This window comes from Hemiscyllium ocellatum, chromosome 4 (assembly GCF_020745735.1).
Source record: "Hemiscyllium ocellatum isolate sHemOce1 chromosome 4, sHemOce1.pat.X.cur, whole genome shotgun sequence".
Lineage (NCBI taxonomy): Eukaryota > Metazoa > Chordata > Chondrichthyes > Orectolobiformes > Hemiscylliidae > Hemiscyllium > Hemiscyllium ocellatum.
Window position 1 is genome coordinate 112,415,232 of NC_083404.1, and position 25,407 is coordinate 112,440,638.

General features: G+C 39.4%; 1 protein-coding gene across 2 annotated transcripts in view; it reads left to right on the plus strand.

The window, feature by feature from the left end:
- Positions 1–25,407, plus strand: part of LOC132815071 (1-phosphatidylinositol 4,5-bisphosphate phosphodiesterase gamma-1-like) — a 203,018-nt gene that overhangs the window by 117,084 nt on the left and 60,527 nt on the right. The window contains exons 6-16 of one of the 2 annotated variants that reach the window (XM_060823772.1): positions 1,909–1,989; positions 2,618–2,652; positions 10,313–10,385; positions 11,497–11,598; positions 12,685–12,803; positions 14,521–14,606; positions 15,908–16,028; positions 19,242–19,410; positions 20,680–20,799; positions 22,892–22,999; positions 23,635–23,825. In XM_060823772.1, coding sequence (XP_060679755.1) covers positions 1,909–1,989; positions 2,618–2,652; positions 10,313–10,385; positions 11,497–11,598; positions 12,685–12,803; positions 14,521–14,606; positions 15,908–16,028; positions 19,242–19,410; positions 20,680–20,799; positions 22,892–22,999; positions 23,635–23,825 — 1,205 coding nt within the window. The remainder of the gene's footprint in view (positions 1–1,908; positions 1,990–2,617; positions 2,653–10,312; positions 10,386–11,496; positions 11,599–12,684; positions 12,804–14,520; positions 14,607–15,907; positions 16,029–19,241; positions 19,411–20,679; positions 20,800–22,891; positions 23,000–23,634; positions 23,826–25,407) is intronic. The other variant, XM_060823773.1, reaches the window with a different exon arrangement.

A 25,407-nucleotide genomic window follows, 5' to 3' on the forward strand; every position in this document is an offset into this window, starting at 1 on the left:
CATGAAATGCTGACACCCATTCATTTTCCATGGGGATTGGTTTAGCTGAGTTGGCTAGGTGGTTGGTTTGCAAAGCAGTGTCATGCCAACAGTGTGGGTTCAGTCCCTGCATTAGCTGAGCTTACAATGAAGGGCTTTCCTTCTCAACTGCTTGCTGAGTCTGCAGCGTGGTGGCCTGCTAGTTAAATTGCCACGAGTTATCTATCAAATTAGAGAGCAGCCTTATGGTCTGGCGAGATGATAGCAACTTGACATTTTTCATTCAATCATTTCATGTTTATGGTGCTGAAAAATCACTCTTTAATGTAGCATGTTATCCTGTCCAATATCTAACATATAACTTGCTGTAACGTTCACGGCTGCTTGCAGTACCAGCAGCACCTTACTCCTGAGCTTTTGGTGTTACCAGGACTGCTGGAACCTCCAGCCAGATTAGCCAGCAGGTTTGGAAGGGCAAGACTTCTCTTGTAAAGGTAATGATCCCATGCTGCCTTTGGTAATACTGCCCACAGTATGTAAAATACGCTGCTTGCTGGAACTATTTCGCTTACTCTGCTGCCGTGAGATGCAGCCCTCTGCCAGTTATATGTTAATTATAATTAACTTTTATACCACTAGATTAACACTGGACTAAACTTATGCTCGTATTGTGCTATTATCAATATTATTCTAATTCTTTCTTAGCACCCATGGAACTACTACACTGAAACACTATCATTAGGGATGGTAATTAATACCCTGTGAAGAAATAAAAATAAAAATGAAGTATGAAACTACCACTATGTTGATACTATGCGCAGAGTGTTACTACTTTTTATCACTGCTTGATAGTGCTGTAATAAAGCAGGACTAGTAATGTGGTAATAATGTGCTATTGTTATCTGTTGATGCAGCATCAATGCTGTTCCAATGATATCCTGAAACTAAATTAATACAATATTGATGCTAAATATATGGTGTTGACATTGTGCTAAAATCATATCAATATTGTGTTGACATTTTGTTATAATGATGATAATGTTAATTAATTTCTTCAAAGGCTATCTGAAAGAGATTTAAGGTTATCAGAACACATGGAAAGACAGATTAAATTCACTGCAACACCATAAGTCTGGTCCAGTTGGGATTTTGGGAATATCATTTGTAAGACATAATTGCTTGCAGATCAATAATGTAGGTTATCATGCTACATTGATACCCTTGAGCATTTGCTACATAAGTGCTAGGATCAGCAAAATAATCTTTTGGAAATTTTATTCAAAAGTGATTTGATTTGATTTGTTTTATTGTAGTCATGTTCACCTAAGTACAGTGAAAAACTTTGCAAGCTGTACAGCCAGATCATAGCAAGTAAGAACATACAGGTTATAAGGTGCATATGCAGAGTGAGGCATACAGGTTACACTGCAAGATCAACATTACCAAGGTCAACATTATTTGAAGTTAGAAAGTCCATTCAGTAGTCTAATAAGAGCAGGGAAGAAGCTGTTCTTGAACCTGTTGGTGCGTGTGTTCAAGTGTCTGTATCTTCTGCATGATAGAAGTGCTTGAAAGAGAACATAACCATGGGGGAAGGGTTCTTTAATGGCATTGGCAGACTTTCTGCAGCAACGAGAAATGTAAATGGAGTCCATATGATGGTCTGGGCTGTGCACACAACCTTGAAGTTATTTATGTTCCTGGACAGAGTAGTTGCCATACCAGGTTGTTACGCACCCAGATAAACTTAATAAGTTCAGAGGATTATGACAGAGCAATATGCACTTGGCATATAGGGAAGGGATGAACTGGATTGGCCAAATCACATACAGTCTTTTCTGATATTGTAGCACAAAGCACCTTCAGCCATTAAATGTGAACAGAGGCTGTGAATTCAGAGAACTTATGTTTTCTTCATCTCTCTGACAGGAAGTGGACACAAGGATGGACATGAACTATGCACAATTCGTTCTTTTCTACAGAAACCTGTTGTTTGATGCACAGAAATCAGTGAGTATTAACTTTGAGCATTGGACTAACTACAAGCACATTGAGTAAATCCTTGTTGCCCTTTCTCTAACCTTAAAATGTGTCCATGGTTAGTTATTTTCAAACCCATATGCAGGATGCTATTTCTTGCTATTTCCATATAACATATGCATTTGTTATAACATACACAGCATTTGTTGTACACTGTAACCACAGGATCCATTATTCCCTGGAATATTAATGATCCCTATTCCTTGATAACATGCGCTACATAAGAAATCTCCATGTTATGCATACAAGGTCACTTAATGCATACATTTAATGTAATATTTTTTATAATATATATGGACGGAATCTCTCCGGTTCCAATGTACCTATTGTTAAAATGGCTTAGGTTTATATACTGAAACAAATCTGCCCTCTTTCACTTAGGTTATATCCTCTCGATTTCTCTTTGTAATCCATTACTTCTACACAGATGTCAGCTGATCACATTAATTAGACTCTGTCCATATTCACCTCTCTCAGATATTCAGTGGCTGTTCAATAAATAAACCATGTGAATCTCTCAATTACACTGCACAATGCAACTAATTGCTAAGTGCTGGTCAGTCTCTGATGATGCAACCTTTTCCTTTTATGTGTACAGATAATAGAGCAGTTGGAGCTGTCTTTTCCTCTGAGGTAAGGAGCTTCTCATTGGTTTGAATTTGTTCTGATTTTTTAAAAAATAGTTTTGACCCTTGCCCTTACACTATTTAAAAATGAACTTTTGACACAATCACCCTCTGAACATCTAATTTCAAGCTCTTTTTGAAAATGATCAGGTTTAATTTTCATCTGGCCAACTTTATTGTTTTCTTTTTTACTGAATGTATTGATTTTCCTTGGAACACATTATATGAAATATCAATGCAGATGATCCAGGCAATTGAGAACTGTAGCATCTGTGGATCGTGGATGTACTCGGCAGAGAAGGAGACCAGTCAGTCTGTCATATCTTTAAACAACTTTTACTATTTGAAAGTACAAATATTTCTGACTGATAAGCAAGAGTGTTAGATTTAGTCTAGGTTTAATCATATCACTCACTTCTATGCCCACTTCAAATGATCATAGAATCACAGTCTCTGCATGTCACAAAGGAGGTCATTTGGCCCATTGTACATGCACTGGTTCTATTAGCTAGTGCCAGTCTCTTGCCTTTACCCCATATTTTTGCACATTATTTCTATCCAAATGATCATCTTGAGTGCCTCAATAGAATTTGCCTCCACCACATTTCCAGGCAGTGCATTCCATACCTTAACTACTCACTGTGTGAAAAATGTCTTTCCTCGCAACATCGTCACTTCATTTGCAATCACTTTAAATCTACGTCCTCTTGTTCATTTTTCAATTGTGAGTGCGACCAACTTCTCCATATCAACTTGATTCAGCTCATTCATGATTCTGAAAATTTCTTTCAAATCTCATCTCAGTATCCTTCTTTCCAAGTAGAACAGCCCCATCTTCTTCAATCTATCCTCATCACTGAAGTTTCTCATATTTGGAGCCATCCTTGTAATTTTTTTTCACTGATGGGAGAATTTCAATTCCACCTCTTTCTACTCGCCATTCTGGAAAAAAATACATTCTTTATTCTAAAATTGTGCTATTAAAACTTAGTACTGACCATTGACTGCTAGGGTTATACAGTAAAACAGTTAGTTAGAAATTTCCAATCCACAAACTGTTGAATCTTTCTTATTTTTGTCAAGATATTTACAAGAATACCAATATGAAGGCAAACTATATGAGAAAGAGAGCTGATTAATTAGCAAATGGATTCTGACTGGTAGAGGTGTTGCCATGGAGAATGCATCAGTCAGGTGATGATCGAAAATTAACTGCCAAGCTTTGTTTAAATTTAAACCAGACAGAGTAACTCTGATTTGGCATGTTATGGTCCTGAGGAAAGGATCAGAGAATGGCTGTCACCTTTTTAATTCTGCTTAAACCTGTTCTTCCTTTCTGCAAAGAATATCGTCTTCTGGATTATTGTATGTAGCTTCCAGTTTGTGCAAGAGTCAACCTGTCTGGTTTAGGTAGGAGAAGTCCATTCCTTCAAGGGAGGGGTCCACGTTTGAGAGGGGACCAGTGATGGAAGCACCCCCTTCTCCTTGTCTCATCTTAGCAGGATAATTTGCCAGGGCTCTCCTCCCTCACTGACTGTTTCCCTCCCGCTGGTCTCAAGGTCACAGCTGGAGCAGAGAGCAATCCTGAAATTAATGAATAATTTATGTGAGAGTGGATGGTTTGCCCTAGGCCCTTCTTGCTTCCCCTGTGACATTGCAGACAAGTTAGGACGGGAGGGTAAGTGTCAGCAAGGCCATATGGGAAATTTTACAGGCTCCTTACCCCCCCCACCCCCATTGGAAAAGGCACTTATAGAGTCATACAGCATGGAAACAGGCCCTTCCATTTAATCAGTCCATGCCGGACGTAATCCCAAACTAGTTCCACTTGCCTGCTCCTGGCCCATATCCTTTCAAATCTTTCCAATTCATGTATCTATTGAAATGTCTTTTAAACGTTGTAATTATACCCACATCCACCACTTTCAAAAGGCTCATTCCACACGCAAATCACTCTCTGTGTAAACAAGATGCCCCTCATATCTTTTTTAATTCTCTCTCCTCTCACCTTAAGAGCATGCCCCTCCTAGTCTTGGTCATTGTAAGGAAGAGACATCTGCCATTAACCCTATCTATTCCCCTCATGATTTTATAATCTCTGTAAGATCACCTCTCAATCTCCTTTGTTCCAGTGGAAAATGTCCCAGTCTATCCAGCCTTACTTTATAACTAAACCTTCCACACCCAGTAACATCCTGGTAAATCTCTTCTGAGCCTTCTCTAGCTTAATAATACCTTTCCTATAACTTGTTTGGATCTGTAAAATTCTGTCCAGTCACCATTGTGCTGAGACATTTAATTCAAGGCTTGTAAGAGCAGCCCCTTTTGAACAGAGCTGAGTAACTATCTGCTCTAAGATTTGATATTTGGTCTGTACTGTGTGAGCTCATCACATATTATTATTATTTTGGAACTTCCATTCCAAAGTGGATAGAATCACTAGTAGCTTTAACTTTGATTCGTGCATCTATACTGTCTGTGTCAAGCTTCTTGTTTCAGTTTAAATTTTGGGGTCTGTGAGTGGTGCTGGGATCACTCATATGCACTTCTATGGGGCTTTCAAAACCCTGAGGTGATTAAATCAGTACCTTATGAATGGGAGAGAAAAAAATGAGTCCCGAGCAACATGGTGTTTTATGACACAGGGAGACAGAGACAAAAATAATTTATTTTAAAAGCAGAACTATCCTGAAGGTATGCAGATTTCTTGCAGAGAGACGCTAGTCATTCAGGAAAAAATGTCTGTAACATCAATTGAGCAGTTTAGCAATGTCTAAAACATTGTGTGTGTGTGTCTGTTACAGAAATTGAAGGTAATGGAAAATGAGTTGAAGGAATTTATTAAAAAATAAATGAGTTGTGTCATTAGTTTGTTGAACAGTCTCAGGAAGAAACATTAACTAAAGAAGTAGCATCAACTGAGTGCAGAAATTTTCCAAAAAGAAACCAAACACAGCTCTGCCCACTGATCAAGGAACTTCAATGTGGAATAATAATAAAGAATACTGGTAAAGCTCAGCAGGTCTAGCAGCATCCATGGTGAGAGAAACAGAATTAATGTTTTTAGTCTGATATGACTCTTCTTCCACGTTTCTGAACCTTAATGTGGAAACAAGATGACCCTTCACTGAGATTTAGGTATTTGTCAGGTTGAGGGTGAAATGATTTAACCTTTATCTCTGAAATTTGCAATAAGACTGTTTCAAATAATTCTTATATGGTAAATATCGTTCGTGACTTTTCCTCATATATGTAAGAAACTTCCATGTTCTTTTGTGAAAAATACAGTGGCAGCCACTTGTGAACATGTTCAGTGACTTAACAACATGGTAACCAAATTGTAAAGTAAAACTTATGGTCTATCAAGCCAGATTTCACTCTGAGATCTGACTTGTCCAGTATTACCATCAACTAGGATCATGACAACTGAATTAATTCATTTCAGTGCACCTAGGAGTACAGGTGCTATAGATGCACTCAGCAACCCCAATGTAGTGATGTGAGTGTTCCCCATTCTGATCACTCTGATAGCAGTTTGGGATGTATGTAAGAAAACCAGGTAAACACAGTGTCGTAATTGTAGATCATAGCCCTGGATCACCTATGGACTCATTCAACTATTATTTCTAGCATATGTTTTTCTTTAAAAGAGGACAGGTTCAATCAAAAACAGAGATTGTGGATGAACATTCATGATGGTCTACAGAGTCCTGTGGTGGACACATGGAATGTCGCATCTGGACATAGTCAGGGAATCTTCAAGCAGAATGAGCAAAAGGGAAAAAAAATAATAAGAGGCTGTTTACCCGCCTCTCTCAGCAGGATGCTCTCTCCTGTAAACATATTTGTGTTTACCCTTTAGAGATATCCAAAATCACACTAGAAAGTGAACAACAATCTCTGTTGTGTTAGTTGCCTTTTTTCCTAGTCTGGGGACGAGTGTGCTGTGAAGGTCACAGCTTGGAACATCCATTAAGGGAAGAGAAAAAAATATTCTCTCTCACTCCTAGTGCTGCCAGCTAGCCACTGTTGAAAGGAACCAGGTCAACGAATTTCAATTAATCTGCAAAACCATGAATTTTAAAATCAATTGTTCAACTATCAATGTCAATGCTATTCCTAATAGTCACCTAACAGCTGCAATGTTTAACTATCTGCTTTTCATGAAAGATTCAGAGGATGACACTTATAACTTGTATCTTATTTTGGACTCACTTCAAATTTCTAATCTGTGTATGTATATTATATTCCCATTTCTTCTTGTAATTAGTAGCCAATAAATTCAATCTTTTTTAACTCAAGAGAGCCTGATCAAATTGATTCCTTTTAAGATATGGAATCATTTGGTCTGGGAGAAGGACAAAGAGATTTTTTAAAAATTAACTTTGTTGTGACCAATCAAAGCAGCATCTGAATAAAGAAGCCAATCCATCCTTCCTAACATAGGAGCTTAGCAATTTGGGGTATTTCAACTGGAACCATAATGACTAGAGAACCTTATCCAATGTCTGTTTATAATAAACTAAGTAACAAACTGCCCATTAGACAGGCTCAAAAGCAAAAAAAAAATTGTACTCCTATCTCAATTCTTAAGTTTTGACTTAACTGACCTCTTCGTTCGGGCAGCACAGAGGTTCAGTGGTTAGCACTGCTGCCTCATAGCACCAGGGACCCAAGTTTCATTCCATGTTCAGGCAACTTTCTGTGTGGAGTTTGCTCATTCTCCCTGTGTCTGCATGGGTTTCATCCAGGTGCCCTGGTTTCTTCTCACAGTCCAAGGTTGAGCAGGTTAGGTTATTGGCAATGCTAAATTGTCCAGGGATATACAGTCGAGGTAGATTAGCCATGGGGAATGCAGGGTAACAGGGATAGGGTAGGAGGCTGGTTGTAGATGAGATGATCTTTGGAGGGTCAGTGTGGATTCAATATACTAAATGGCCTGCTTCCACACTGTGGGGATTCTATGATTTCTTTTCCATTGACTGTGGGGCAATTATATAAAGTGTTTCTAAGCCTGAGGGCCTAAACTTTTATTATTTCTAACAACTTGAAGACTTTTATACATGCTCTCCCAGTTTTGAAACTCCACAGCCTAGCAGACACTTCTGCCTACGTTACTTCTTACCCTGAACAGAACTATTCTCTGGCTTCTTCTGAACAGAACACTGATAATAGTTGTCTCTTCTGTCTGAAGCCAAAACAACACTAATGACATTATTTTCATTTACTCTGTCATAAATTCACCACCTTACCAACATTGCAGAGTTCCTACTATGATTATAGTGACATGCTTTTTTAGAATGACATTATGAGTGCTTTTTACAATGAAACCTTCACAGAACTGACCAAACTCCCTCTGCTTCTATTTTAAAATACAAATTCCGATGGTGATAATGCTAGCTGTTATACAACTTTAGTCATAAGACATTAAATTAATTTTGCCAGAGGAACAGAGGTGAGAGATGAATTCTCTAACTGTTCAGATGTTTGAAAACCAAAAAAACCCAAAACATTACCAGCCTTCCCTCAGTCTGAAGATTGTGGGTTTGAAGTCCTATCCGAGAAGTATAAGCACAAGATCTATGTTAGCATTTCAGGTTGAGAGTATATAGCAATCATGGAGAGGTTATCTTTTCAATGATAAAATTGAGTGGTCAATGCCACCTTCTCAAGGGCAATTAGGGTTTGGCAATAATTAGTGGCCTTCATGTGAACAAATATATGTAAAAAAGCAGGCCCATTTCTTCTCTCAGATTGATGCAAACCACTCTACAGCACTGTTTTGCAGGTTCTCCCTGGTATTTCAGGCAATATTTTTTTGTCAGTGTAATTAAAATGGATTATCTGGTCATCACCTTAGTGTTGTTGCTATACTTCCTACATCACAACAGACATTACTCTTCACCAACTGTAAAAGACTTTACGATGCCTCCGAGCATGAAAGGAGCTGTATTAATGCAGGAATTTTCTTTCCCATATCTGAAGTGACTTTTCACCTACTTCTTTTCTCATTGTTGGAATTTTAGGTATTGCAACATTGATAACAGACAGCAGGGGAACACAGACAGACTGAAGAAGTGGGCAGGAACATAGTAACTGAAGCGTAAAGTGACACATTTGCTGGGAACAATAAGGAGAGGTGACATAAAATAAATTGTGCAATTTTAAAGGGATGCAGGAACAGAATGACCGGGTGTGCACGTGCATAAGTCTTTGAAAGTGGCAGGACAAGTTGAGACAGATGCTAAAAAAGCAAATAAAGTGCATCAGATTCTCTTGGCTTTGTTGGCAGAGGCATACAGTACAAAAGTGAGAATATAATGATAACCCTTTATAGAAACAGAAAGAAGATGCTGGAAAAACTCAGCAGGTCTGGCAACATCTGTGGAGAGAAAGCAGAGTTAATGTTTCAGGTCCGAGTAACCCTTCTCCAGAATGTTTATATAACATTATAGAACATGATGACGTTAAACCTTTGTAGACACTGGATAGGCTTCAGCTGGAGCATTGCGCTTAATTTTGGTTTCACATTTTAGGAAAGGTGTTAAGGTTTTGGAGAGAGTGCTGAAGAGTAAATAGAATTTTAAAAATGGAAAACATTTCCAGTGGCAGAAGGGTGAGTAACCTGAGGCAAAAAGCACCAGAGGCATCATGAGGAAACTTTTTTTTGCAGCCAGTTATTGTGATCTGAAATGCACTGGGTGGTGGAAGCATTGTAACAGGTAAAAAGAATTGAAATAATGGTTGAAGGAAAACACTTGCAAGTACATGGGGAAAGAGGGGAATTAATTGGATGACTTTACCAAGCTACCAGAAAGGCTGACAATGACCACATGTACTTATATAGTGCATCTATTGCATCAGGGTCTGCCGATATGCTTCATATACGTTTTATCAAACAACATGAGCTATCAGGGCAGGTAAGGAAGTAGGTTTCCTAAGGAGCTAATTAAAGGAGAAAGAAAGTAAGTGACAAAGCAATTTTAGGCAGGAAATTCTGAAACTGTGAACCCTTATCAACTGAAGGAATGGCCAGCAATGAAACATTACACAAAATTGATGATGTACAAGGAACCAGAATTAGAAGAGTCTGTGTATCTTGGTTATAAGGCCAGAACAGATTACAAAGATGGGGAGTTGTGAGGGATTTGAAAACAATAATAAACATTTTAAAATCAAAGTCCTGCTTACATTGGAAAATGCAGGTCAGAGAGAACATGGGTGGTGGATGTACAAGATTTGGTGTAAATTAGTATACAAACATCAATGCTTTGGATGACCTCAAGTTTTTGGACAATAGAATACAGGACGCCAGCCCAAAGTGTACAGGAATAGTCCAGTCAAATGGTAACAAAGATACAAGAACATAGCACTCTTCCTGCACTCTTTCAGTTTATCATTCCCTCATTGTTTGAGGTATAGATATTGCACTGCGACACAGAAGTATCACAATTATGTCACCAATTCCATTGATCCATTTAAAGTACATGTATTAACATAGCATAATGTTTACTGACAATGTGGAATTCAGTTCCAGGTCTCATCTGCAACATTCACTGCACTTGCACCAAAACCGTTTATCAGTAGAAGCAAAGATCCAAAGCTCATTAAATTATCAGGTCCATGATTAAATATTTTGCTTCCAAATATTATTTTGTTGCATGCAGGAATGTCGAAAGGCCTGAGCTGTGTCAAGTTACACTGTACGACTTCCAAAAGTTTCTGCAATACGATCAGAAGGTAAGCAGATTGAATCAATAATCAAGATGAAGCATTCCTACATTGCCACAGAGACTATACTTCAGAAGTACTTAATAGGCAGTAAAGTAGCTTGAGATGTTCTGCGGTTGTGAGAGATACTCATCATATACAATTCTTTCAAGTCTTCCTTTTACGGAGACAACAAGTTAGCATTGGTTGGAATTCCCACTACGCAAACTTTGTACAACAGTCTGGCATGATTTTGTTTAGAATTCTCTCTATACTTTCGGGCAATCAATACACAGAGAGACAGTGGTGCTTTACAGACAGAGAAGGATCTTTAGAAACTCAGAGCCTTGACCTACTGAAGAAGCCTCTGTGGAGCTGAGGAATTTGACTGAAGATATGGATGCATAAGGTGAATTTTCATTAAGGGGCTCCACCTTATCTGCGATAATGTTCACGAAAAGCACACAACCACCAGAGATCAGAGAATTTTTGATTAGTACATGAGATTCACAGTGTTATTCATAGAGCTTTTAGATTAGATTCCCTACACTATGGAAACAGGCCCTTCAGCTCAACAAGTCCACAATGACCTTCCAGAGAATAACCCACCCATGCCCATTCCCCTACTCTACCTTTACCCCTGACTAATGCACCTAACACTATGGGCAATTTAGCATAGCCAATTTACCTGGCCTGTGCATCTTTGAATTGTGGGAGGAAACCCACGCAGACTTGGGAAAATATGCAAACTCCACACAGACAGTTGCCCGTGGATAGAATCGAACGTGTGTCCCTGGCACTGTGAGGCAGCAGTGCTAACCGCTGAGCCACTGTGCCACCCCTTTGATTGTATGGAATCTGTCAGAAAAGCAAGTTTGATGAACTTTATCCATTACTTGTTCTTCCCAGGTCATGGGCCAACATTTGCTGAGAATCAGGTCAACTTTGTTGCTGTCATGGGGCATTATGGAGGCTGAACATTGTTATAAAAGGCTTGATATAATTTGGTAGAATTAATGCAATGGAAATGAATGGCAAATTTTATGCATGGCTTACATTTGTTTAATTTCCTGTCGAAAATTGTTATAATGGTAGCTCTGGAGCCAGATTCCCTTAAATGTTGTTACTCTTGCTTCCTTAGGAAAGCTGGGCAAATGATATCAACAAAGTTCGAGAGTGCATCTTTAATTACTTTAAAGACCCATTGCGGGAGATATCAGACCCTGTTTTACAACTGGATGAGGTATATATCCCTTTGCCTTACTACTTTCAATCTCAGTAAACTTTAACTGAAAAGCTCTTAATTTCAACACCTGTTCAGCAATCAGAAGCCCAGCCTAATACTCTGGGATCATGGGTTCAAGTCCCACAGCAGGGCAGGGTTGCATTATATATGGTAAAACTCTGGCCCATCCTTAGAAATGCATAAACATGTCAATAGCTCAACTTCAACCATGGTTTATTTAAAAATTAAAGCTTGTTTACCTGAGGAAATGAGGCTGACACTCCCAGTTTGTCCCACCCTCCAATGGTTAACTCAGTTGAAACAACTAAGATGTATAAATAAGAAGCCAAAGAATAACTTGTATCCTTTATACTTTGATTGCTGAAAGCCCCTGTAATTTGTCAAAGGACTGGAGCTTCATAGAAGGGTCTCAACTCTGGGTGGTGGTTTTGAGATCCTGCTCAAAATCCCAATGGTTAGCAGAATTCTAACACAATGATTCCTCAAGTGCTACTCTGTCATAAAGGATGTTGGAAGGACGGAAAAATTAGAATTAACTGGCAACTGAACTAGCTTGGGTCAACCATACTGGCTGGCAAATCTCGTTGATACAAAGCAATGGCTCTCCAGGCCCTATTTTCTGATGTAAGGCCCAATCAGGCTGAGATTTAAAAAAAAAAGTGGACAAACGTACACACCTCTGTTCTTTGTCATTTACATCCTGTTTCTTTCACTTCCTTTAATTATGTTGTTCTTTATTCTCTTGTTCCTTATTTTCTCTGTTAAAATCATTTCCTACCAATTCATGCCTTGATCGAGATTTTTCTCTCAAGAACTCAAACATTTAAGAATTTCCTAATTCCCTAAGTCCTCTCTTTCCTGTGGAATCTACAGTTTATTACAGATATTTCCAACATTACCAGTTTTATTTCCAATTTGTCTTCTTTGAATAGTCTTCAATTGTGACAGAATCTTGCACTATGGATCTTGGTTCTTACTCCACTCTTCATAAAATGCAATGTAGTTTCAAAATAGAAAATGTTGTAAAATATTTATAAACAAATGATGACAAGTAAAAATGAGTCTGTTTTGTTTGTCTTTTAGTTCTTGGCATATTTGTTCTCTAGAGAGAACATGATTCTGGATTCAAGGTTTGAACGTGTGACTTCGGAGGAAATGAACTATCCTCTTTCATATTACTGGATCTCTTCATCACACAACACGTTAAGTAAAGCTCTGTTCAGTTTTATTTTGCTTAGCGTGCACAATCAATTTTGATGTACCACTTAATTTTCTTCCCTCCTCTCCTGAAGGCACTAACTCACATCGGGTTATGATGCCAGATGTGACAGCCACTTCCTGATACCTTAACCAATAATCATTCCCTATGTATGAACATAGACAATGAGTGCTGGCAGGATCTACAATTGCAATCAAGTCTAATACGAATCTCATGCTCCAGTGGGCAGGAACAAGATTCCTGACCACATTGTGTTCTCTGAAATACTCAGACAATAATCCTGTCAACTCCACCCCCAGTCGATTATGGGGCAGAGGGAGTGGGTGGGTTAGGTAAGGAGTGGTTCTGGAATTTCTGCTGAGGCTGAACTTGAGAAAGCTGTTGAAAGTATCAATTGTGGGAGTAGATTGGTGCTCCATCTGATTTACAGTCTTATCCAGATGGCACAGAGTAAAAGCTGAGAAGCCACAGGGTGTGTGTGGGATTAAAGGCAGGAGACTATTCACTGTGTTAACAACAATTGAAGTTGTTTAGTCAGATGGATCTGTATCCATATCAGATGACTCCACATTTAAACTATAGTTTCAGGAACAACTATGAAGACAATCAGAACACATTGGGTAAATCTAATTACCATGATATGATTCAATCCCAATATACTTTCCCATGAATCTTTGCTTCCTCACCATCTTTTATTTATCCAAAAATATTTAATAAGGCAGACCAGTAATTTCCCTTGTTGGTCTGCTAACAGCTGCCACCACATACGTTAGAGTAAGCTGGAGGCGAACTTCTCTCTTAATTTCCCTTTCCAAGCTGTGAGAGAGATGGTACCTCCATTCGCTGCCTTCCTCTGCTGGGCTAACCCTGATGTGGAATGCTATGAATTAAGATGACAGTGATTCACGGGATCACACTTTACTCCAATTGTTCCAACTTGTTAAAACAAAAGCCACTGGAGGGAATTGTAACGTCCCACCAACCAGAGGCATAGGATTTTAGAGGAAAGGGCGCCCTCTGCTGCCAGTTAGACAGTTGGTTACATGACATGTTTTTTTTCTCGGTTCTTGCTCTTCAGAGGGTCAGTGCAGACTCAATGGGCCAAATGACCTCTTTCTACACTGTAAGAATTCTGTGCTTCTATGAGACACCTCAATGTAATGTTCAAATCAGTGCAGTGTGGTGTCTGTTTTAAATTAACACTGACTGATTGGATTTTCTGGAGTCAGAAGCTGGGCAGCAAAATAAAGATAGGAGGCAGCTTGAACAAGTGAGCAAAGGCTGCTGATTATGAGCTGGGAGGAGCAGGAATATCTCTTGTAAGCAGTCATATATTTCTTCCACTAAGCCCACCACCTTTCTCAGTACCTCCCTATCCTGATTGCTGGTACAACATTCACCAACTCCCAACCTTTCCTGGTTGCTGGGGTCTATACTCAACAGCCCTTGGTTACCTTCATGGACCACTGACATTCCCACTCAGCACTGACCAGCCTACCTGGCTGGCTCCCTGGTAGGGTATGGAGTAAACAAATAGCAATTAAGTCCACTTTATATTTGCCAGATACCCATGGTCTTGGGCTTTGTGGGAAAGCCCGACTGCTATTGTATTCTCCCCTATCCCCCAGTGTAAATGTTAAGGGCCATTATTTATACAATTCATCATGACCAAAGGTCGGAATGCTCTTCATCTTTTCCAGGTATCTCACTGGTGACCAGTTTTCCAGTGAATCATCATTGGAGGCCTATGCCCGATGCCTGAGGATGGGATGTCGCTGCATAGAATGTAAGCTTTCTCCTTTTCCCAGTTCTCTCAGTTTCTTCTTCCTCCAGCACCGACTCAATTGAGTTACAGTTCCTCCAAAGTATGGCTGCTTCTCCTGGGCAGTTACGCTTCCAATTCCAGAATCATTTTGGGTAAATGTGGGTTGTAACCTACATCAGAAGGTACAGCTGTATTCAGGTAGGGAATGGTTAGGCATAGAATGGCCCTTGGTTCCCTTGTCCTTCTCAGTGATCAAGATTGCAATTTTCTTAGCTAAAAGGTGATGTGCAAATCCAAATGTTGTTTCCACCCACTCAGTCAACATAGTACAGACAAACATTTGAACCTGGCCTTTGTGTCATTTCCTTATTTGCTTCAATAGTTGGTGTGAGTTTGCACAATATATAAGGGGGGAAACAAAGGAGCAGAAAGGAATGAGTATTGAAGTGGTGCTAATTCATATCCTTCATGTCATGGTCCAACAGTTTGAATTAACTTTCAGGAGATTTAGATGATGTTATTGGTGTGGCTGTGTGATTTGTTTTGCCTTTGCTTTGTGAAAAGGAAGTATTTGTTCATGGCCTTGGGGACGAAACAAATCTTAGGTCAGTGATGTTCAGTAAAATTATGAATAGTCCAGCATTCCCCCAAACAGGAAAACTGTAGGAGAAAGGGGTAAAAGCTTAGCCATGTATATTTTTATTGGTCCGTACTAATTTGTGTCTAGAAATTGTTTATGGCATATCTCTGATTAGTGGGGCAAATGTCTGGTCTACAGTTTCTTTTATTTGCTCATGGGCTGTCAATATCACTGGTAATATCAATGTTTATTGCCCTTGAGAAGATAGCGTTAATTCATCTCTTGAACCATTGCAGTCCATGCAGTGAGACTAAGTCATTAAGTATGAGGCTAAGATAGACAGATTTTTAGTTAGTGAAGGAATCAAGAGTTATAGAAGAAAAGAGTGGAAAGTGGAGTCGAAGGTTATCTGAAACACTGTGGTCTCATTGAATGCCAGAGTTGGCTGGATGGGCTATAACATCACATGGTCTTAAGGTCTACCTGCAGAACTGTGGAGAACGAATATCCAGGTTGTGGCCCAACGATGATGAAAGAATGGTAATATTCATCAAAGCATAGTGTCTGACTTGGAGAATTTGTAGGTGATGGTAGTTCCATGCCCTTGTCTTTCTCAGTCATTGAGATTACGATTTTTAGAGGTGCTGTTGAAGTAGCTTCATGGCAAGTGGTGAGACAACCAACCTAAGGGAAAATCCAAATAAATCCATGCTGTGATTGATTAATTATTTCTTTTTCGCAGTGGATTGCTGGGACGGCCCAGATGACCTGCCAATTATTTACCACGGGCACACTCTTACCTCCAAAATCAAATTCCTGGATGTGTTGTACACAATAAAGGAACATGCCTTCATCACCTCAGAGTAAGTAGCTCCAAAGATATGGGATGACAATTTATATAAATGTGAAACTAAATGATTCGGGTAATCATTAATTCTACAGACCATTTTGTTTCTCTGAAACAAAACATCCTCAATCGCTCTGTCCTGTCCTCTGTCTTCAGCCTCTTCTGCTCTCTTTTCCCATCATTCATGTTGCAACTATTTCTAAGGCCTTCTTGGACTCTGTGACATCCTCAGGCATTCCATCCTCAAACATATTCTCTATGTTCATCTCTCTGACACTGGCCTATTTCAATTCCATTTTTACAAACCCATCAAATCTTTTGTAATGATTTCTTTTCCTGCCTTCACATAGTTGCCCAGGTGATAAAAACTGGGAAGTGAACCTCAAGGGTACCCAATGAGTAGCTGTGGAAGTGACCAGGGCATATAAGACAATAGGGAGATGGGATGGGGATAATACAGGCAGGGAAATGGGATGGGCATGAGAGAGGGCAGGGAGATGAGTTAGGGATTAGAGAAGACAGAGAGATGGAATGTGGATAAGAGAGGGCAGCAGATATCACGGCTATGTGAGAGGACAAAGACATGGCTTGAAAATATAGGAAACATGGAGGTGAAATAGGGGCGTGTGAGAGGAAATGAAAATGGCACATGGGTAACAAAGAGCAATGGGAGGCATGAGGGTGGTATGGGGGCTTTGTGTGGGGGCGAGGGGTGAGTGAGAATAAAGTGCCTAGTAGCATTTTATAAAAGTGAGTATAATCTCAGAGAACCAAGGCAGTCTTCTAATGAGCTGACCTTGACACTTTCTGATTCTGTGGTCACATCTGAACTACAGCTGGATGCAGCAGGCTGGAATTGGTCATAGCCTGACCCTTCCAAAGCAACAAACAAGCATGTATACATCATTTGCATTGGAGACAGATTGGCTGGGTTAGGGGATTTCCTGACCTAACCTTCCCTCCTCCGTGGTGAAAATCCAGCTCTAAATCTTGCTCCCGTCCATATTCATTAACCTGCACTAATCTTTGCCTTCAAGTACAAATTGCTTCATATCCCTGCGTCCTGCAACTTCTCAACTCTGCTTTCTTTTTAAATTCCTTCTGCCTATGGGATATCCTTTATGAACTAGAATACAGTCTCCATATATCTGCATCAAATTGCCTCCATTGTCTGTTTCAAAATCAACCTCTTTGCCTTGCTTTTGATCACCACTCGATGTCTCAGAGCCATTTTAGAATGTTTTATCTCAAAAGCTTTAAAAATCCATTCTATTTTCACCATACTAATTAGAATTAGAATTTAAAGTAGTTTTATTGTCAAATGAGCACTGTGAAAAGTCGCTGCTTAGAGAGCCATCTTAGCTACAAGGTCCCTAGATACAGCTTCTTCAGTTACTTCTTAGAAAAATAGAGAAGTAAAGAAGTCTAGCATTGCAGATTTTAGGAATAAGTTAAAAAACGGAGAATGGTCTTCCAACCCACTCCATATACCTAACCTCCAGCCTGCACTGGGCCTTGACTCTGGACCATGCCAGGCTTCACCTCAGAGTTCACAAGACCATGAAATCATCCCGAGACTGGGAATCTGCGTTGAGGCCATACCAGGCCGAGAAGACGCCTCTTTGGGGTCTGAGCAGAGGCCGGGTGTATTAGTAATTAGTATTAGAAATCATACTAATATGTCATTTAAATGATTAAATTTTTCTGTGTTTTTCTCATTTCTTGAAAACGCTGTCTCTCTCAGGACAGTCATTTCTAGATTTCGAAGGAGTTTTAACTATTAAAAAACTTATGTATGCAAACTGGCTGACTGCAGAAATATCTGGGCTGGTATATCAAGAAAGGAGTGATAGACTGAGGGTCTCCTCTCTTGAGGAGAGAAGGTCGAAGTATGACCTTTTAAATTATGAAAGGTTTTGATAGAGTGGATGCAGAGAAAGTGTTTACCATTGTGGAGAATACCATAATCAAAGGCCAAAATTATAAGATATATTTGAAGAAAATCAATAGGAAATTCAGAAGACAAAAACTTTTCTCAAGGAAACTGACTACCATATCAATGGTTGAAATCTTAGGTGATACTAGACAGGCTCAAGGAAGAACTGTACTTGATGATAAATTTAGATTAGCAAATACAGGAAAAGGCTTGAATGGGCTGACATGGATAGGTTGAGTTGAATGTCTGTTTCTGTGTTTTTTGTTCTATGTAGCTGACCTGACTGTTCATTGTTGTAATCTTAACTGAAGTGGGTACCTCAGCTGTGTAACTGCATCAGATCAAATCTGAAATACTTAAATGAGCCAGGGTCAAGGGCACAAAGAAGAGAGGCCTAATTTCCCCTTTTCTCTATTGCTAACATCCCCCCCCCCCCCCTTCCCCACACCATACCTTCAGCACTGTCAGTGAAATAGGATCTGATAAACCTTTAAACAGTGCAATCACTGGTGACATGGTTTTATTACATCACTGCACAAGCGAAGGATAAACTAAAGAAAAGAAAAATGCTTATATCATCATTCGCATATCTTCAGGCAAGTGCTTAAAGAATCCACCTTAAAATTGTTATGGAAACAAATATGACAGTTAATTGGTGTTCAGTAAGCTCTTATAAATAGCAAATGAGATCAATAACTAGACCATCCTTATTTGGTGAAGGTTGCATTGGTTGAGGAATAAATGATTGCCAGGGCAGCAGCAGAACACTTTGTTCCTTTGGAACTATGACAAGTAAGTACTTACTCATTGCAAATATTTTGATGATCCAGTTCGTATTAAAATGATTCTTTAAAATGCATTCTTTCACAGGATATGAGCATCACTGACAAGGCCAACATTTGTTGCCTATTCCTAAATGCCTTTGAATTTAGTGGCTTGATCAGCTATATGAGAGGATTGCTCAGTTTTGACCATATTGCTATGTGATTGAAGTCAATAGTAGACCAGAGTGAGTAAGGATGGCAGATTTCCATCCCTGAACGATATCAATGAATTAGATGGTTTTTATGATGATTATTTTCACGGTCACCATCACTGAGGCTACATTTCAATTCCAGACTTATGAATCGAATTTAAATTCTATCAAATCTTATGGTGGTATTTGAGCATTCACTTGGGTCTCTGGATTGCTTCGACAATGATGTTATCACTAGTGCATTATCTTCTCATATGGGAACGGCAACAACATCCAATGTTACAAAATGCATTACTGATTTCAAGTGTACCTTGCAGATTTCCAATTATCCTTTCCATTGAAGACCATTGCAGTGTTGTTCAGCAACGAAACATGGCATCGCATTTCAAGAAGGTCTTTGGGGACATGTTGTTGACCAAACCCGTAGACATCAATGCAGATGAACTCCCATCACCGAATCAACTGAAGAAAAAAATCCTGATAAAGGTAGGTGAGGTGGTAACTTACTGTGGCAGGAATATTGCCCATCAATTGAAGGTGTCTGCTATCTTCAGTTCTAGAATGTTCAACTGACCTGCTGCTGATGCTGAAGCATTGTATGTAAACTTTAAATAGCTTTGCCAATCTTTTCATATGTATTGTTCTGCTTATGCTTATATTGAAATATGTAATCCTGCAGAGCAAAACATCCCATCTTGAAGAGAGAAGAGAAAATCAATCATGCTTAGATGGAAATACCTCAACAGTTGGCCTATATCTACTAGAGATTCAATGAAAGTTTTGTTTTTCACTGTTTCGTTGCTGTTTCATTTTGAAGCTGACTCTCCAACAGCTCCATACATTTTCAACTGCTCCATTTCTGATAACATATTTCAACCAATGTGTATCTAATGCCCCCACAGACTGTGCACAAAGGCAAATACATCAGAAGTTGCAGTTACATGTTCACTACAAGCCAGCCAGTACGCTAAGTACAATTGTATTTCTCCAAATAGAAAGTGAAGACTGTAGGTGTTGAAAAGTTAGAGTTGAAAAATGTGGCAGTAGAAAAGTACAGCAGGTCAGACAGCATCAGAGAAACAGGAGAGATGACACTTCAGGCATAAGTCCTTTGTCAGGAATGTTGTCCTGATGAAGGGGAAATGCCTGAAACGTTGACTTTCCTGCTCCTTTGATGCTGCCTAACCTGTTGTGCTTTTCTAGCGCCACCCTTTACAACTCTTTCTTCAAATAGATCCCCATACCAAATTGTGTCCATGTGTCCCAATAAAGTTTCAGTTTTATGTACCTCTGCAGATTCAGTAGGAGTTCTGTATTAGAGGCAAAAAATGTGACGCTGATGAAGGGTTTACGCCTGAAACGTCAACTTTCCTGCTTATCGGATGCTGCCTGACCCACTGTGCTTTTACAGCAACACATTTTTCGACTCTGATTTCCAGCACCTGCAGTCTTCACTTTCTCCCAGCAGTTCCGTATTAGTAGAATTTTCTGACCTCTAACCTCAGGGCTGCCGAGGCTATCTTAACACCTTAGTGCTACTGGCCAGAGATGTGGGATATTCCAGTCCTAGTAACTCAAATACATAGGGAGGTGCATGCCCAGATTTCTTAAGTTTAATTAAAATCTTTAAAAAATAAAATTATGATTCAATGAGGTCACTGAAGTACCGTGCTCTCTTCAGCTTGCCAATCCGTAATGCTGTCTCACAAAATTAATTCATGTTTATGTAATACTTGTTCTGTTGTTGGTTTAAAGCACAAGAAGTTGGTGGAAGGCAACCTGTATGAAGAGGTTTCATCAGCAAGCTACTCAGAAAATGACATAAGCAACTCTATTAAAAATGGAATCCTATACTTAGAGGATCCCATTGACCATGTAAGTACTGTTCCCTCCTCACCACCTTCACCAATACCATTGCAAGTGTTGCTCAACTGTTCATCTTTCCAATTATACTGATAACTTTCAATTGAGAAAATTGGATTAACAACCAAAGCTACCATACAGTAATTGTCAATCAAGAAGTAGTGATTTGATAAACCCAAGCTTGGATTTAACAAGTTTAAAGATTGCAGTAAGTAGGAAAGTTTGAGGAAGATGAGAGGTTGAACAATTTTGAAACCATTGTAAGTTATAAGGAGCAATAGAGTTAGGAGTTCTTTTGTATAATACAATGATTTGGATCTTGGAATAGAGTAAAATATCAAAATTTGCTAATGATAAAAACTTGGATAGTGCCAAACAACGATGGTGATGTGAACTGCCTGCAGCAGGATATAGAGAGGTTAACAAGTAGCAGATGGAATTTAATACAATGTAATGTGAGATGATGCATTTCAATAGAAATGTTAGGGGGAGGCAATTTAGTTTGAATGACATAATTCTAAATCTTGTGTTGGAACAGAGGAACCTGGAGTGCATGTGTACTCATTCTTTAAACATTGCAGGGCCTTGAGGATATTACAGACTGGGATCTTGGATATCCTAAGTGGACAAAATTAAAAATCACGTGACACCAGGTTATAGTCCAACAGGTTTATTTAGAAGCACTAGCTTTCGGAGCACTGCTTCTTCATCAGCTCTCTCTCATGAAGGAGCAGTGCTCTGAAAGCTAGTGATTCCAAATAAACCTGTTGGTCTATAACCTGGTGTTGTGTTATTTTTAACTTTGTACACTCCAGTCCAACACCGGCATCTCCAAATCCCAAGTGGAGCATTGAATAAAAATGTGCTGAAGTTATAGTGACTCTAAAAAAGCTTTGATGCCACAATTAGAAAATTGTATCCAGTTCGAATCCCAACGTTTTAGAAAAGAAATGAAAGTCCTCAGGGTAGTGTAATTGTGATTCATCGAAATGTGAAGGTTTTGGCTAAATTGGAAAGTCTGAGAGTGTTCTTGTAGCAAAAGAGATTGAGGGAGGCTTGATAGAAGTATACAAAATTACGATGGACTATATAAGGTAGACAAGGAGAAAATCTTTTATTAACTGTTTGTGTGAGGACTAGGAGCATATTTAAAATTTGGGGTGAGAATTGGAAGAATGACTCATTTGGAGCTGAGCAAGAAAAAGACTAACGTTGACCAAACAGATGAAACGGGCTAATGTCAAAAAATAAGATGCTATAGAAAGGCACACAACTTTTCATCTGAATCTGTTCTGATTCCCAAACAAGATCACATGATTGCATTCCTTTCTTGAGTTTCTGCTAACTTAATTTCATAGTTAACATGAGTGCAAGTGAGTTTATTTTTGCAATTACTGGAGGAAAGCCATGTGTTTTTGTGTATGACCCTAATGTGGAGGATATAGCTTATACATACGTGGTGGAAGAATAAGTCAAGTGGCCATTTTTTTTAGTTTCAATGTTTTAAAATTTCACTTGGGTACAAACATCCTTTGAGCTTCTGTACATTATTATTTGAGGAGAGTTTACAGAAATGCTACAGACTTAATGTGGAAAAGTGATGAGAAATGATGAAAGGCAGAAATTGCACAGAAGTAGAAGTTAATCAGTGCAGGGAGATAGGAAGAATTTAGGACATCAGGGTAATCAGGGTAGGATGACAATGCAAAAACTATGTTAATACAAGGTGTAGTTGAACAAATACTAGGGTTTGGATGCATGAGGTTATCACATGAACAGAAGCAACTTAAAGAATGCATGGGAAATCTTGAGAAACTTGTATGCTAAATTCTCATGAGCATTTCCCCCCCTTCACCAGGTTCCTACAATGATTCACTGAAAAGGAAATTTATCCCCCTAAGCAGTTGGAATTCAATAAGCTTTAAGGTCTAAGGCACTTTATTTGAATGTTTTCATGAAAATAACAGAATTACACCAGTGGTTCTCCATTATGAGATGTGGATTGAGGCACTTGAAGACAGTATAGATCCAAAGTACAATAGTCAGGGAAAGTGAAAACAAAAGTGATTTTTTTTTGACAATGACTTACATTCAAACTTCGCAGAACTGGAGCCCACATTATTTTGTCCTCACAAGTAATAAGATCTATTACTCTGAAGAAACATCCAGGTACCAGAACAATGATGATGAAGAGGAAGAAGAACAAAAAGAGGTACATCAGCATTATTTTTCCTTTTCCTTGTATTAACACATTCTTGGGTACAGCTGTATTCCCCGTAAGCATTAACCTTTGATTGGTATGTGATATTATGCATTACTATGGTATAATGGTTAGGGTATTGGGTGGTGGCTTATGCAGCAGTTTTATAGACGGTATATTCTGCTACTTTCCAAAGTTAAAATAGCATGAGATATAACCAGAGCACCATTCTCCATGACCAAGATAGTTTGATTCATTTTGGGCTTACTTACTAATACAATTGTTTGTACTTCTTAGCAGTAAATATGGGGTGATATTCCAGAAGCATAAGAATCATTGCAGCTTCTATACTTTATGAAGGAGCCCTAATAAACAATAAGTAGTTATAAATATTATAGGTCCTAGTATTTGTTCTCCTTTCTATGGGGAAGTGGAGCGGTCTGCTTGTATATGGGATCAGTTGCACTATCTGCATTCAATCACTGTGGCACTGTTCCAAAGACTACACTCAAAAGCAAAAACTAATGGGATTTTGTGGTCCCTTATCAATAGTTGGTGAGTGCCAATGCTCTGCGTCATGCATCAAGTATCTTGTTATCAGGCCTGATGTTAGATGGTGACACTTTGCTGCAATTTGTGGCTATCAGCAGGAGTTCAACAACAATGATCTGCACTTCAGCGAGAAGTGGTTCCACGGGAAACTCGGTGGAGGGCGAGATGGTCGTCAGATAGCCGAGAAGCTTCTCCATGAGTACTGCACAGAGACTGGCGGAAAGGATGGCACTTTCCTCGTGCGGGAAAGTGAAACCTTTGTGGGTGATTACACTCTGTCTTTCTGGTAGGTATCGTCTAAGTTTAGAGGTGGTACAGCGTAATGATGATGTTATGGGACTAGTACTCCAGAAGGTCAGGCTGATTCCGTGAGGTCATGGATTCAAACCCACCACAGCAACTGATGCAATTTCAATTCAGTTAATAAATTTGAAATACAAAGCTAGTCTCTGTAATTATGATATGAAATTGCCAGCAGTAATAATACCATGAAACTACCATTGATTACTAATGTCCATCCAAGGAAAGAAAGTATGGCACCTGACGTATAACACCAGACTCACAGCAATGCGGTTGACCCTCAACAACCCTCCAAAATGGCCTAGTAAGCCAGTCAGTTCAAGGACAATTAGATATGAGCAACAAATGCTGGTCTTCCCAGCAATGCCCATATCCCTTGATAGATAAAAGAAAAAAGCCAGAATGAGAGGAAACAATGTGTTAATGAGTCTTCCTGTGACCTGTGCTCCTTATATGTTCTGAAGAGGTAGGCGTGATATGATAATATTTAGTACTCTGCGTATTTCTTAAGTATTCCCTGACTCTTCCATGCACTACTCCTCCAGCTCCAATCACAGTGCACAAACATGAGCAATGTGGGAGATGATGGTGGTATAACCTTGTCAGAAGCAATAAGAATTGAGTTCAGATCTGCAAAGGAACACTGGCACAAAAAAATTTCCACTTCCCAAACTTGTATCATTACTTGTGCACTATGGCACCCTGCTCATTTTATTCTCTCTCTTGCCACATGTGGACGTGTTGGCCACAGCCGGTTCCTGGCACTGGTGTTATTTTTAAAGCCCAGCCATTCACCAAGTCCAGTGCTGTGTGCCCACATTTACACTGAACTTTTAAAACATTTGTCCCAGATATATCAGTCAATAGATAATTGGCACTCCACTTTGCTGATGGGAACTGAGAACCCTGCTGAATGGGTGGGTCTGTATGGTGACTGCCCATGGAGTGTGCTCTGAGACTCTGGGATTGATGGAGGTCTAGAGGAACACACAGCATCATAGAGTTGCAAGAGACTGCTCATCCTTCCATATTGTGAATTGTCGCTGTCTAGTTTCTAACCAGTGGCTGCAAGAATGGGAAACTGCATATCAACGAGGTAAGATGATGTAATAATAAGGAAGTTGATGGATGTAAGTAGTCCTCTCAGTGCTTGATTGCAAGAATTTCACCTCATTATGGTTGGAAAATGGGGCTTTGTGCTCCTAATGTTATGAAAGTCTTCATTGTCCCTCTCACATGATCCTCCAAACTATCTCACCAGTGCTTATGCTAGGATGGCATGGTGGAATTCAGCAGGAGTCAGCGCTGGAATCACAACTATTCACATTATACATGAACAATTGGGACAAATAAACTGAGGGTGTTGTACTAGATTTGCAGATGACACAAAGATAGGTGAAGAGCCTAATAGTGTTGAGGATGTGGGGAGGCTATAGAAGGACTTGGACAGGCAAGAGGAGTGGGCAAAGAAGTGGTAGATGGAATACAGAGTGCGCAATGGCCGGAAGAATAGAGATGTAGATTTCTAAATAGGGAAAAATTTCAGAAATCTGAAGCACAAAGGGACT